At 47.2% G+C, this 14,832-nt stretch overlaps 1 protein-coding gene across 1 annotated transcript in view; it reads left to right on the top strand.

Moving 5' to 3' along the window:
- The window catches only part of DHX38 (DEAH-box helicase 38), a 144,788-nt gene that overhangs the window by 20,987 nt on the left and 108,969 nt on the right, over nt 1–14,832 (top strand). Inside the window, exons 9-12 of the mRNA XM_030204672.1 lie at nt 5,191–5,352; nt 5,708–5,815; nt 6,369–6,481; nt 6,897–7,034. Of these exons, the coding sequence (XP_030060532.1) occupies nt 5,191–5,352; nt 5,708–5,815; nt 6,369–6,481; nt 6,897–7,034 (521 nt within the window). The remainder of the gene's footprint in view (nt 1–5,190; nt 5,353–5,707; nt 5,816–6,368; nt 6,482–6,896; nt 7,035–14,832) is intronic.

Below are 14,832 nucleotides of genomic sequence, written 5' to 3'. Positions count from 1 at the left end.
TTCTTCACCCAACGCGTAATTAATCTCTGGAATTCGTTGCTGGAGAACATGGTGAAGGCGGTTAGCTTAGCAGAGTTTAAAAAAGGGTTAGACAGTTTCCTAAAGAACAAGTCCATAAACCACTACTAAATGGACTTGGGAAAAATCCACAATTCCAGGAATAACATGTATAGAATGTTTGTACGTTTGGGAAGCTTGCCAGGTGCCCTTGTCCTGGATTGGCTGCTGTCGTGGACAGGATGCTGGGTTCGATGGACCCTTGATCTTTTCCAAGTGTGGCATTACTTATGTACTTATGAGATGGGAATAGGCAAGGGGGTGTCTCAGACTGTTTGGCAAAACCACTTATGTGGGAGATTCGATGGAGTCTCATATTGACCTGAAAAACATTCCTGCCACCTTCTCTGGAGTTTTGTCCTTGTGCTAGAGGGCTTGTATGAAATGGTATGTTACATTCCATTAGTCTTTTATTCCTTAGCATCCTCTTTATATTCTGTGTGGATCACAAGATAAGAGAACAAACACATCTAGCTGGGAAATATATAACAATATAACAGGTTAAAAGCTATTATTAACCTACATTTCGTTCAAATATGCTCTTCTATGTAGAACAGTTGAGGACCAAAAAGGGAAATGACAAAGCAGCTTGCAGAGAGTAGTGATACTGTAGCATCACGATTCCGAAACACGGAGGCAGCATCAAGCAAAACGTAGCTATCGGGCTTCTGGTGCATTTTCAGATACAGGAGCCTTCCTAGCAAGGAGATGAAGTAGAGGGATTGATCTCCTGCAGGTGGAAAGCTTGTATATCTGGCAGCTGCAAGAGATCTTTTGCACAGCAGGTGTGGTTTAGGGCGATTAAGGATAGTAACCGGCAGAACTAGAGTAGTGTTAGGAGCAAGGGGAGAAGGAAATGGTCTTTATCGTGTGCGGGTTAATGGTATACTGACTAGCCCTTTTCCCCTGCATAGAGGAACGAGACAGGGCTGCGCACTATCGCCCCTACTATTTGCTCTAGTAATGGAGCCACTGGCAATAAAGATACGAGCCCATCATCAAATACGGGGTCTAGTGGGAGGGGGCATTGAGACAAAGATACTGCTTTTTGCAGACGATATTTTGCTTCTTTTGAAGGATCCCCTGACTGCATTCCCAGTACTGGAGGATGAAATTCAGACATATGGAGAGCTATCGGGCTTCAAGATTAATTTCGAGAAGTCTGAGGCACTTGATATAAATCTATCTAAAACCTCCTTAGATATACTAAAGAAACAATATCCATATAGATGGGCAACCAAGTATGTTAGATACCTCGGGGTCAACATACCACGCCAAATGGAAGAAATATTTGAGTATAATTATCCGAATAAGGTGCGGGAACTTTTCAGGGAACTGGAACGGTGGGAGGGATTAACTATATCCTGGGTAGGAAGAGTGAATGCAATTAAGATGATAATTCTCCCGAAATTGCTCTACCTATTTACGGCCCTCCCAATCGAGATACCGGACTCCTTTTTCAGGGGTCTGCAGGGCAGAATATTCTCATTCATCTGGAAAAAAAGGCCACCCCGAGTAAGGCGGGAAATGATGTACCAACCCCGAGATAGGGGGGGCATGGGGGTTCCATCCTTTCAGGACTATTATAGGGCAGCACACCTACGAATCCTAGCACTTTGGTCCCAAAACACAGGGAAATTATGGACAGATATAGAACAAAGCTGGCTAGAACCATATCCATTGAAAGCTATACCATGGCTACCGAGGCACACTCTGCGAGACCTGATCAAGAGAAGCCCCCCTTTGCTACAGGGGCCACTGAAGACATGGGACAGGGTTAGAGAACAGTTTTTCCCCGAACGCAAATACTTTAAACACACATATCTCAGATATGCACCCCAATTTGGCCCAGGAACTACAAACAGTGTATATAAAGACTGGGAAGAAATGGGACTATATGCGTTAGGACAGATGTGCGAGGAGGGAGAGGTCCCCTCTTATTCACACTTATGCCAGGAACATGGACTATCCCCCATACAGGCCTTCCATTACCATCAAGTGCAGAACTTTATTAAATGTAAAGCGAAAGAAGAACTTGAGCTGACTGAGACACAACTTGAAAAAGGCATGACCAGGGGGGGGAATAAGGGAGGTATATCTAGAATCTACAAAGCACTCATAGCCCGAGAAAATCCGGTAGAGAGGTATACACATAAGTGGGAGATGGCAATAGGTGTTATGTTTGAACCAGCACAATGGAAAAGGGCGATCAAATCCTTACTTAGAGTATCAATCTCTAGCACCATGATTGAAAATGGGCATAAAATATTATATGGCTGGTACCAAACCCCAAGTCGCTTAGTTAAGATGTTTGGGTCAGGCTCCTCCCAATGTTGGAGGGGATGTGGATGTGAGGGCGATATGTATCATGTGTGGTGGTCTTGTGCACATGCACAGAGGTACTGGAGGACTATTGTGGACTACATAAATCTAGTGACGGCCACACACTTTGAACAAAAGGCAGAATATTGCTTGCTTCATTTTAAACCACCAGCGGTCCAGCCACATGTGCATCGGTTTGCTACGCAAGTATTTGTGGCGGGTAAATTGGTACTGGCGGCGGAATGGAAAAAGCCCAGCCTGCCGGACATCTCAAGGGTTCAAGAAAAATTGAAATATATCCACTTGATGTCCAAGCTCACGGCTTTGAATAACGGACGAATGGCCCAACACCACAAGATTTGGGAAGCATATCTCAGTTGGTCGGAACCACCAGTGAACATGCAAGAGGATAAAGACTGCGGGTAGGGAATGGGAGGGGGAGGGAGAGGGGAGGGGAGGGGAGGAGGGAAATGGGGGATAAGCTTAAGGATGCTTAAAGTGGAAATGATGACACATTGTAATAAGCAATCATCCCAAATGTTATGTACTTTGCAGAAGCAAAAATGTTTAATGTTGATAGTTATGAAAAACCATAAATAAAGAATTAAAAAAAAAAAAAGGAAATGGTCTTTATCGGTCAACATTTATTATTTAACTCTGACGCATTCTGATTTACAGGCCCTACTTATGGGACGGTTATTCTTCCTGCCTAAAGATAGATATCTTTCTTAATAAAGGTCTGGTAGAACAGAGGTTGGACTGTCAGACATGTCTTGTTTGTAGGTCTCTGTCTCCAGTTCAGTTATCCTGCCTCAAGGAACTGTTCTTATTCTCTGTAGGCCAAGTGCTGCTTGTACCTTATACACAAATATGCCACCTGCCCACAGGGAAATTAATCGTACAAATTACATTCAGCACAATAAACTGCAAACTCACACGCCGCTGCTCGATTTCAGTCTGCATTGTATCAATAACATCAGAAAAATCCTCTAGCCTATTTTATATTTCACCTATAGCATGGAATGATAGCTTTGTGGTGTGCTCATCTTGTTTTCTGTTTTGAGTCACGTGGAGAGACATTTTTAATATGACATCTAAGTCTGACTTTGGACGTTTTGCTCAAAACGTCCAAAAACTGAATAGCAAATATAGCGATTTTCAAAACAGCAAAACGTCTTTTTTTTTTTTTTTTAAAATGGCCCTTTGCTAGATGTTTTTGTGCTCTGTGCGTTTATCGTTTTGGCCAGTTTTCTAAAAAAAAAAAAAGTCCAAGTGAAAAATGCACAAAATCAAGCCATTGGGATGTAGGAGGAGCCAGCATTCTTAGTAGACTGGCAGTGGGGCAACCTAGGGGACACTGCAGTGGACTTCACCTAAAAGCTTTCAGGAACACATCTCACCGGTGCTCCCTTATATAGTGAGCCCCCCAAAACTCACCAGAAACCTACTGTAGCCAATCGTACACCACTGTAATAGCCCTGCCTGCAAGTGTCACCTATATGTGGTACAGTAGGCTTTTGGTGAATTTTAGACATTTTTCTCTTTCAAAAATGAGCCTCATCGTCTGTTATTCTTCACTGAAAAGCCTGAGATCCAGTAGTGGTCTATAGACTAATCTCCAAAGGAGCAAGAAACATATCCTCTAGAAAATCGCAAACCAAAATGTTCAATGCCAGTTCACCCCTCAAACATTGACCCTCACATAAATGTATGATTGACTAGCATATGAAACAGGAATATTCTCAGCATCCAAACTTGATATTACATCCACAATTAGCCCAATTTTCATTCGACCATCTCTCCTTTGTGACTTCCCATAGAAATGTCTTCACAACGATTCAGTCACTATCTCTCGCCAGGGATTTTTTTGTTTTGCAGAAAACTGCTGTTCCTCGAGTTTTCCCCGATGCAACAATTTTCTGTGAAACTTGGAATCCTTGTCGGGGAATTGTTTCATATGCTTTGTTTTACTAGTCAATCATACAGCTTTTTGACACCTTTTTTATTGGACATAACTTAATACATTTCTTGATTAGCTTTCGCAGGTTGCCCTTCTTCGTCAGATCGGAAGTAAGCAAATGCTGGTAGTTGACAGTAAAATCCAATCTGACGAAGAAGGGCAACCTTCGAAAGCTAATCAAGAAATGTGTTATGTCCAATAAAAAAGGTATTTTCTTTTTCCATGTTTTATTTTGTTTTATTTCTATTGATTTACCTTTAAAAGTGGACTAACATGGCTACCACATTTCTCCGCCCAAACCAGGAAAGTTCTATAGATGCCCAATGATCCAAATCCCAAATCAACGCCCTCTGAAGAGCAGGATAATTAGCCCCAAATAGGTCCTGGACATCTCTTGGGAGTTGAACTTCCAAGTAATGAATCTCCTTAGAGGTCCATTTGAAAAGAAAGGAAGTCTGTAGAGTGTCCAACCCAACTGCCAAACCCATAGACTTTGTTGCATTCAACTTATACCCAGAGACAGTGAATAAGCCGTAATTTCATCAAATTAGAGAATCAACGGACGCATAAGAGATAAGACATCTTCCGCAAATAACGCTATTTTAAATCCCGATCCTCCAATATCTGGATTAGTCCGGATGGCCACAGCCAGGTGCTCCATAGCCATCACAAATAAAAGAGGGGAAAGGGTACATCCCTAACGTGTACTCTGGTAGAGGAGTATAAATCCACACATGGACTGCAGGTAAGACCTTATTTCCATAATAGTGGAGATCACTGATGTAATTCCTAATTGAAGACCAGGCTTATTTTCAGAAGGTTAAAGTGAAGTGTGACCTCTCTCTTTACAGGACAACGAACGCTGGGAGACGAATCGTATGTTGACTAGTGGCGTGGTTCATCGGCTGGAGGTAGATGAAGACTTTGAGGAGGACAGTACTGCTCGAGTTCACCTGCTGGTTCATAACCTGGTGCCACCATTCTTGGATGGGCGCATTGTTTTTACTAAGCAGGTAAGGGAAGGCGCTGTCAGAGATGTGATTGGGGGGGGGGGGGGGGGGGATGGTTGCGCTCTTTTGCTCTTTAGATATGTTTTAACCTAGTAAACCTACTGTCTGCACTACGTCTGCATGTGTTGCATGGATAGTGGGCACAATGATTGCATAAGGTGACACTTAGGACTGTGCAGTCCTTCTTGCTCAGGTGATTTCTCCCTTTCATATCTAGAACCTTGGTGTAAGTGTTTCCCTGAATAGTTGTCCTGTGGAGGACAATCTGTAGCTGCTTCTCCGTTAGCTGGACCGAGAGTGCTTTTTTTCTGGTAAAAGATGTGCTGATTGAATTTTCAATGTCCCTCTCCTCTACCAGCCTGAACCTGTCGTTCCAGTGAAGGATCCCACGTCTGACCTGGCAATTATTGCCCGTAAAGGCAGTCAGCTGGTGCGCAAACACAGGGAGCAGAAAGAACGCAAAAAGGTGAGTTTATGGTTGCTTCTATGTAGGTGTCCCTTTTCCCTCAAACTTGCCAGTACTTCTTTGGCCAAATGTTTTCTCTTCCTGCCTCCTCCTCCTCCTCCTCCATGATTCCGCACATTTCAGTACCTAAAATTCCCCACTCATTAAACCACCAGAACAACAATGAATTTATTCAGACACAAAGCAAGGTTGGAAAACAACTTTAATGTGCAAAATAATTTACATTTCTGAAACTTTGCCATAGAATCCCTCCCCAAGCTGCCACAGGAAACTTTGGAGACTGGTTATAAGACTGTGTATCGGGCCATGCTGGCATGGGTGTGCAGATGTTTGTTGGGTTCTCACACTTATTCAGATATTTGTCACTAGTACTGGCTGATGCTGGACTCTGCTGGGTTGGATACCTCCAGTCACTTTCCAGACAGCTTTAGTGTGTGCCAGTGTGACTGCTGGAGGTCATTTTCCAGAAGGCAGTTGTACTGGGCTGGGGGTTGCTTGTGACTATGGCACTGGCACTGTGGCATGTGCTGAACACTCAGTTGATGTTTTTCAGGCTCAGCATAAGCACTGGGAACTGGCTGGCACAAAACTGGGAGACCTGATGGGCATCAGGAAAAAAGAGGAACAGGACATGCCACAGTCAGAGGATGGAAAGGTGGACTACAAGTAGGTCCTTTATGAGAAGGAAATGCATAACTTTAGAAAGAGGTAAAAGTGTGTTACAGCACGTGAGCTGGGGACAAGGCACTTAGGAAGAGGGCATTCAGAACTGTAGTGGCACGGATGGGTTTGTACTGATTTTGTTTTTTTTTAAATTTAAATCACACCTTTCTCAGTAGTAGCCCAAGAACAGTTACTTTCAGGTACAGAAGGTATTTTGCATGTGGGCACGCTGGCGAGGAAGGAGTAAAGTTGAGGCATGTATAGAAGGTGAGGGGTTCGGGGCGGGTCCTGGGTGTGGTAGGCAGAAGTGTAGTGTTTCTCTGGTACGGCATGTGTGTATTGTATCTCTGTGACTGCGTACTGAATTGTTGTTTAGAGATATATGCTTGCACTGCAGCTGCTTCTCTGCTGTTTTCAGGACAGAGCAGAAATTTGCAGATCATATGAGAGAGAAGAGTGAAGCCAGCAGTGAGTTTTCGAAAAAGAAATCGCTTGTCGAACAACGGCAGTACCTGCCCATTTTTGCTGTTCAGCAAGCGCTACTTACTATTATCCGGTGAGTGCCACATTCTGCGTCACTGCAAACATGCTGTACTCTCGTCCGAGCCCTGCTTGCCGCATCCCCTTCTTTGCTGCCATTATTCTCTTTCAGTAATTGACCTTGAGAGGTTATTCTGGGTCCTCCTTGCCTTTCTTTAAATCCTACTCCCATATTTTCTGGTATCTGCATGGTTTCTGTGCCCTCCTGCCTCTTAATGTCCTCTGGATCTTATGTTGCATGAACAGTCATCTGTTTGGTAATGGGTACTCTGGGAACGTTTTGTTTTTCTCTGTTACACATATTGTCCGAGGACAAGCAGGCTGCTTGTTCTCACATGTGGGTCGATGCCCTCGTCAGCCGAGGAACTGGCATTTTACCAGCAAAATAAAAACAAAGTTTTGCTACAGTCTTCTAGCGTGCGAACCGCGCATGCGCGGACGACTTCCCGCCTCTGCGTGAGCATGCTTCCCCAGTTTTTTCTGGAGAGACAGTGTTTCAACTCTTTTCTTTTTTGGCCCAGGAAACAGTGTTTGACGACTAGTTCGTTTTAGTTTTCTTTTATTTTTTCGTCATTCTCTTAAAAAAAACCCAAAAAACTTCTTCCCGTATTTTTCTTGAATTTAGCCCCTTTTTATAAGTTTTCTTTCTTTTTTGACGTGGGCGAGTTTCAGGCCGCACAGCCGGGTGCTTTCCTTTATTTGTGCCCCTTTTTCTTTTCAAAGGCACAATCACGTCGTTTGATTTCGCCAAAGCCGTTTTTCCTTCCATGTCATCGAAGACACCCAGCGGCTTCAAGCGTTGTACGCGGTGCAACCGGACTATCTCAGGTACCGATACGCTTGGTGTATCCAGTGCCTTGGGCCCGACCATAGCCCATCCGCTTGTACTCTGTGTCTTCGTATGAAGAAATGGACCCAAGCATCTCGAGAAGCCCAATGAGAAAAATGTTTTGGGGCTCAGTCCGGTCCTTCGACATCAATATCGACATCAGTAACGAGGTCGGCGATATCGACAGGAGCATCGACGTCAGGAAGAAAGGTAATGGCTGTTGAGAGACCAACTCGCACTGGGAGCAGTGAGGCATCGAGTGGGTCTCCACCTGCCTCGAGGCCTCCTGTTATGCAGGCCCCCCAGGATTGGCCTTTGTTTGATCCGGCCCCGAGGAGACGTGAGGATTCCACATCTTCCTCATTGGTACCGAGGAGTCTCGATGGCAGACGTCGAGCGAAGGCGAAGAAGCACCGTCATCTTTCTCCTTCGACACACGGTACCAGGAGCTCCAGGGCGTCGAGAGAGTTGGCACCCGAGAAGCGTCTGCACCGAGAGGATCGCTCCCCCTCGATACAGGAGGTGCCGATGCGTCGGTCTCCCAGTAGCCTGGTACCTGCTCCCGAGCCTCCACGGATTCTGACACCGCCTGTCCCATCGACCCCGCAGACTTCTCCGATGGCGGCTTTTGACGAGCGCATCCAGGCCTTGTTTCCAGAAATTCTGGAAGGGCTGCTACGACAGCTTCAGTGTCAGGGGTGCTTGCGCCTTCTGTACCTGCTGCTGCAGCGGTGTCTGGCCCTTCGCCTGCGGTGAGGTCCCCGACCGCGATGCCGCTTGCAGCATCCACATCGGCTTCCACCCAGGTCGACTCCCCTTTGACATCTGTGGAGAGAGCTTCGCCGCAGTCGGACTGGGCATCGGCCTCTCGAACATCGCCATAGAGGACATTGTTCCTCGGTGTCGAGGCAGGTTCAGTGTCGAAGCATCTTAACAGGTTCTATCTGATACTGAGCAGGAGCGTTTGTGGGAGCCAGAAGAGGATCCCAGGTACTTCTCTTCTGATGAGTCCTTTGGGATTCCCTCTGATCCTTCCCCTCTGCCAGAAAGGAGACTGTCTCCACCAGAGAGTCTGTCCTTTTCCTCTTTTGTCCGGGAAATGGCTATGGCTATTCTCTTCCCTGTGGAAGTTGAGGATGAGCCCGGGACTGAGATGCTCGAGGTCCTGGATTATTCTTCTCCACCTAAAGAGTCTGTGACAGTTCCTTTGCATAAGGTACTGAAGGAAGTCCTTATGCGAAACTGGTCAGCCCCTCTGTCTGGCCCCATGGTCCCAAAGAAACCTGAATCCCAGTATCGGATCCATAGTGAACCTGGGTTGATGAGGTCTCAGTTACTCCACAATTCCATGGTGGTGGACTCCGCCCTCAAGAGAGCCAGGAGTACTAGAGACTTTGCTTCGGCGCCCCCAGATAGAGAGGCTAGAACTCTTGACTCTTTTGGGAGGAAGACGTACCAGGCCGCTATGTTTGCTGCCAAGATCCAGTCTTACCAGCTCTTCACAAGCGTGCACTTGCGGGACTTGATACGGCAACTGTCGTGCTTGGTTGATACACTCCCTATGGAGCTGGCCGATCCTTTTCGCCAGGTGGTCAGGCAGCAGAAGGCGTGTCGAAAGTTCCTGGCCAGGATTACATTTGACACTTTTGACGTGGCATCCAGAGTTGCTGCTCAAGGTATAGTGATGCACAGACTCTCATGGCTGCGTGTCTCTGACCTGGATCATTCTGTCCAGCAGCGAATGGCGGATGTTCCTTACTGGGGGGATAATGTTTTTGGTGGAAAAGTAGAGGATCTAGTTGATCAGATCAAGAAGCATAATGACGCTATGGATTCTCTCTTCCACCGGGCGTCTTCTGCTACTGCCTCCTCATCTAGGAGTTTTGTTGGCAGGAGGAGGAGTGCTCCCTATTCCTATTCTAGGCGTAGTGTGAAAGATCCGTCCCTTCTCCAGGGGTCCTCAGGATCTTGCCTCTGCCCTGGCCACTCCGGTTAAGAATCTGGAGACCTGGCTCAGCCTCCTAGCCCACTTCAGCCCATAGGGCAGGGCTCCAAGAAATCTAAACTCCAGAAAGCCAAAATCAGTCAGTATCTTTATTCCCTTGGGATTCACAGTCCAGCAGTTCAGAAATAAAGCAGGCAAAAAAAAAACACAATCCCACCGCTTCACTCCACTCCACTGCTTCCAGAACTCAGTTTGTTCCACCTTAAGCAGTCTACAGCCCCGTGCTCTCCTTCTCCCCCCTCCTTCCCTTTGGAAAGGGAGGAAGTGTCTGTGAAGGGCAGTTGAAAAAGAAAGAAACTGCTCCAGGTTTCCTCCTGGTGCTTTGGCAAACAGTTCCCAATAAACAAGTTCTTCAGGCTTGAGCAAACACTTTCCCACAACCAGCTTCTTCCTGCTGTGAAAAGTTCACACAGGGGGAGCTAATAATCCCTCTTCAACCAGCACTCTTTAACACACAGTTCAAAACAGCCTGAACTCGCTTTGGGGAGAAAAAAGGTCCCACCCTTTCTTGGGTCACTCTCTCAATACACTGACCCTCCTCCCTCATGACCCTTTCTCTTTCCCTTCGCAGTCCAGCTGCCATACCACGAGTTCACCTGCTTTCTCAGCTTTTTCCCTAAGGAATGAGCCCAGGCAGTGAGATCCATTGGTTCCTCCGGGCTCTCCTCTCTCTCTCTCTCTCTCTCTCGCCACTCCATAGGCTCCTCCTCCCACCCACTTTTCAGCTGTTCCTCTTTCACTTGATTACCTTCCAGGGGCCCCTCCCTTGCCTTGTCAGAGTTCTCCCCTGTGGCCTGCTGGGGAAGGTAATCTCTGTACCAGGGCTTGCGCCGGGGCTGCTGGGTGATGTAGTCTTTTTCTCTCCTCCATTTTTCAGGGGGCATTACCCTTTCTCTTCTCTCTCTCTGGGGAAGTAGTAAAGGCAAGGCTCTGTTCTGTCTCCTTCTGCTCTTGAGCCTCCTCACTTCTTCCCCTTCCACTTCCATCTGCTCCACCCCCTTTTCCTCCCCTTCACAGTAGGTACACTCCTGCTTCTCGGCAGCCTGCCCAGGCTCAACCCAAGCGCGCTTGTTCTCGTCAACAGCATGCGACTAAGGCCCATACTGCTCCCCAACAAAAGCAAGGGACGGGCTTTTGACTGGCTCCAGTTAAGCATAGCCTCAATAAAAGTGTCCGTACCGGACGACTTACCGGTTGGAGGGAGGTTGATATTTTTTCACCAACGGTGGCCTCTTATAACCTCTGACCAGTGGGTTCTTCAAATAGTCCGGTTAGGATACACTCTCAATCTGGAATCCAAACCTCCAAATTGTCCACCGGGAGCTCAATCTTACAGTTCCCAGCACAAGCGGGTACTTGCAGAGGAACTCTCTGCCCTTCTAAAGGCAGGTGCAGTCGAACCTGTTCCACCAGGGGAAGAAGGGCTGGGAATTCTATTCCAGGTACTTCCTTGTGCAGAAGAAAACGGGGGATGCGTCCCATCCTAGACCTAAGGGCTCTGAACAAATTTCTAGTCGAGAAAAGTTCAGGATGGTTTCACTGGGCACCCTTATTCCCATGATTCAAGAGAACGATTGGCTATGCTCTCTGGACTTAAAGGATGCTTACACACATATCTTGATCCTTCCAGCTCACAGGAAGTATCTTCGATTTCGGCTGGGAACTCAGCACTTTCAGTACTGTGTGCTGCCTTTTGGTCTGGCGTCTGCACCCAGAATATTCATAAAGTGCCTGGCAGTAGTTGCAGCGTCACTACGCCGACTGGGAGTGCTTGTGTTCCCTTATCTCGACGATTGGCTGGTGAAGAGTACCTCGAAGGCAGGCGCTCAGCAGTCCATGTGAATGACTGTTCAGGTGCTAGAACTACTGGGGTTTGTAATCAATTACCCCTTCTCACTCCAGTTCAAAAGTTGGAATTCATTGGAGCCCTGTTGAACACAAAGACAGTTCAAGCTTATCTTCCCGAGACAAGGGCAGATATCCTCCTGTCCCTGGTGTCCATAGTTCGAGCGTCTCAACAGATCACGGCTCGGCAGATGTTGAGACTTCTGGGGCACATAGCCTCCACAGTTCATGTGACTCCCCTGGCACATCTACACATGAGATCGGCCCAGTGGTATCCAGCTGCGGGGAGTCTAGAGGATGTAATCCAACTGTTCACCAACTTACGGAATTCTCTGCAGTGGTGGGCGATTCAATCCAATCTGACCTTGGGGCGTCCATTCCAAATTCCTCAGCCACAAAAAATGCTGACGGTGGATGCATCCCTCCTGGGGTGGGGAGCTCATGTAGATGGGCTTCACACTCAAAGAGCCTAGTCCTTTCAGGAAAAAGGTCTTCAGATCAATCTTCTGGAATTGCGAGTGCTCTAAAGGCTTTCAGAGACCGGCTGTCCAACCAAATCATATTGATTCAGACAGACAATCAGGTTGCCATGTATTACACCAATAAGCAGGGGGGGCACCGAATCTCGCCCTCTGTGTAAGGAAGCCGTCCAGATGTGGCTTTGGACACGCTGTCATGGCATGTTTCTCCAAGCCACATACCTGGCAGGCGTAAACAACTGACTCGCCGACAGGTTGAGGAGGATAATGCAATCTCCTGAGTGGTTGATGAACATGGGCATAGCCTGCAAGATCTTCCGAGCGTGGGGCACCCCCTCGGTGGATCTTTTTGCCACTCAATCCAATCACAAGGTCCCTCAGTTCTGTTTCAGGCTTCAGGCCCACGACAGACTAGCGTCAGATGCCTTTCTCCTGCATTAGGGAACAGGCCTCCTGTGTGCATATCCTCCCATACCTCTACTAGACTTTGCTGAAACTCAAACAAGACTGCGGAACCATGATTCTGATTGCTCCCTTCTGGCCACGTCGGATTTGGTTCCCTCTTCTTCTGGAGTTGTCCTCCGATGAACCGTGGAGATTGGAATGTTTTCCAACCCTCATCACCCAGAACGAAGGGTCGCTTCTACATCCCAACCTCCAGTCTCTGGCACTCATGGCCTGAGCTTAGAATTTGCGTCAATGGGCCTGTCAGAGGGTGTCTTCAGAGTCTTGCTTGCTTCCAAAAGAGGTGTTACTCTTTCATGTGGAGGAGGTTTGCTGTCTGGTGTGGCAGCAAGGCCCTAGATCCTCTTTCTTGTCCTACGCAGACCCTGCTTGAATACCTTCTACACTTATCAGAATCTGGCCTCAAAACCAACTCCGTAAGAGTTCACCTTAGTGTGATTAGTGTTTATCATTGCCGTGTAGAGGGTAAGCCTATCTCTGGACAGCCTTTAGTTGTTCGCTTCATGAGAGGTTTGCTTTTCTCAAAGCCCCCTATCAAACCTCCACCAGTGTCATGGGATCTCAACGTCGTTGTCACCCAGCTGATGAAAGCTCCTTTTGAGCCACTGAATTCCTGCCATCTGAAGAACTTGACCTGGAAGGTCATTTTCTTGGTGGCTGTTACTTCAGCTCGTAGGGTCAGTGGGGTTCAGGCCTTGGTAGTACATGCACCTTATATCAAATTTCATCACAACAGAATAGTCCTCTGCACGCACCCTAAGTTTCTGCCAAAGGTGGTGTCGGAGTTCCATTTGAACCAGTCAATTGTCTTGCCAACATTCTTTCCCCATCCTCATACCCGCCCTGGCGAAAGCAGTTTGCATACCTTGGACTGCAAGAGAGCATTGGCCTTTTACGTGGAGCGGACAAAGCCCTTCAGACAGTCCGCCCAGTTGTTTGTTTGTTTCAATCCCAACAGGAGGGGAGTCGCCATTGTAAAATGCACAATCTCCAATTGGCTAGCAGATTGTATTTCCTTCACTTATGCCCAAGCTAGGCTGTCTTTAGAGGGCCATGTCACGGCTCATAATGTTAGAGCCATGGCTGCATCAGTGGCTCACTTAGTCGGCCTCCATTGAGGAGATTTGCAAGGCTGCAACGTGGTCATCAGTCCACACATTCACATCTGCCTTCAGCAGGATAACTGACGCGACAGTCGGTTTGGGCAGTCAGTGCTGCAGAATCTGTTCGGGGTTTAGAATCCAACTCCATCCCCCTAGACCCATTTTGATTCTGTTCCAGGCTGCACTTTGTTAGTTGTTTATGGCTTTAGGTCAATCTATGTTATGTCCTCGCCGTTGCAAGGCCCAATTGACCAATGTTCATTGTTTTGAATGAGCCTGGTTGCTAGGGATACCCCACATGTGAGAACAAGCAGCCTGCTTGTCCTCGGAGAAAGCGAAGATACTTACCTGTAGCAGGTATACTCCGAGGACAGCAGGCTGATTGTTCTCACAAACCCACCTTCCTCCCCTTTGGAGTTGTTCTTGTTGTTTGTTGCTTCTATGCTTTTTGATTAAACTGAGGAAGCATGCTCACGTGACGGGTGGGTAGTCGTCCGCACATGCGCAGTGCGTACGATTTGCGTGCTAGAAGACTCTAGCAGAACTTTGTTTTTATTTTGCTGGCAAAATGCCGGTTCCTGGGCCGACGCCGACATCGACCCACATGTGAGAACATTCAGCCTGCTGTCCTCGGAGAATACCTGCTACAGGTAAGTATCTTCGCTTTATCATCTAATCTGGCGTGCATTCAGTCATTTTTATCCAAGAACATATGCCTGTCCCCAATCCCTCCATCCAGACACACGGAGTGGAGGAGTTGCCTAATGGTTAGTGCAGTGGCCCTAGCATCAGGGGAATTGGGTTTGAGTCCCACTGCAGCTCCTTGTGACTCCAAGCAAGTCACTTAACCCTCCATTGCCCCAGGTACAAATAAGTACCTGTATAGAATATGTAAACCGCTTTGATTTTAATCACAGAAAGGCATTATACCAACTCCCATCCCCTAATGATGTCTGCCCCTGCTCTCTCCCCTAAGCCCATCATATATGCCGTGCTATTCAGCATACAACTGTATATGTGTTCTAATAGAATACTATGTATGCAGTCGCTCACCAGTGGCGTCCATTCCGAGTCTGGTTTAATTTATT

The sequence above is a fragment of the Microcaecilia unicolor genome, chromosome 5 (assembly GCF_901765095.1).
Source record: "Microcaecilia unicolor chromosome 5, aMicUni1.1, whole genome shotgun sequence".
NCBI lineage: Eukaryota > Metazoa > Chordata > Amphibia > Gymnophiona > Siphonopidae > Microcaecilia > Microcaecilia unicolor.
The sequence above is the reverse complement of the archived record's forward strand: the minus strand, read 5'-3'. Positions and strand labels throughout refer to the sequence as shown.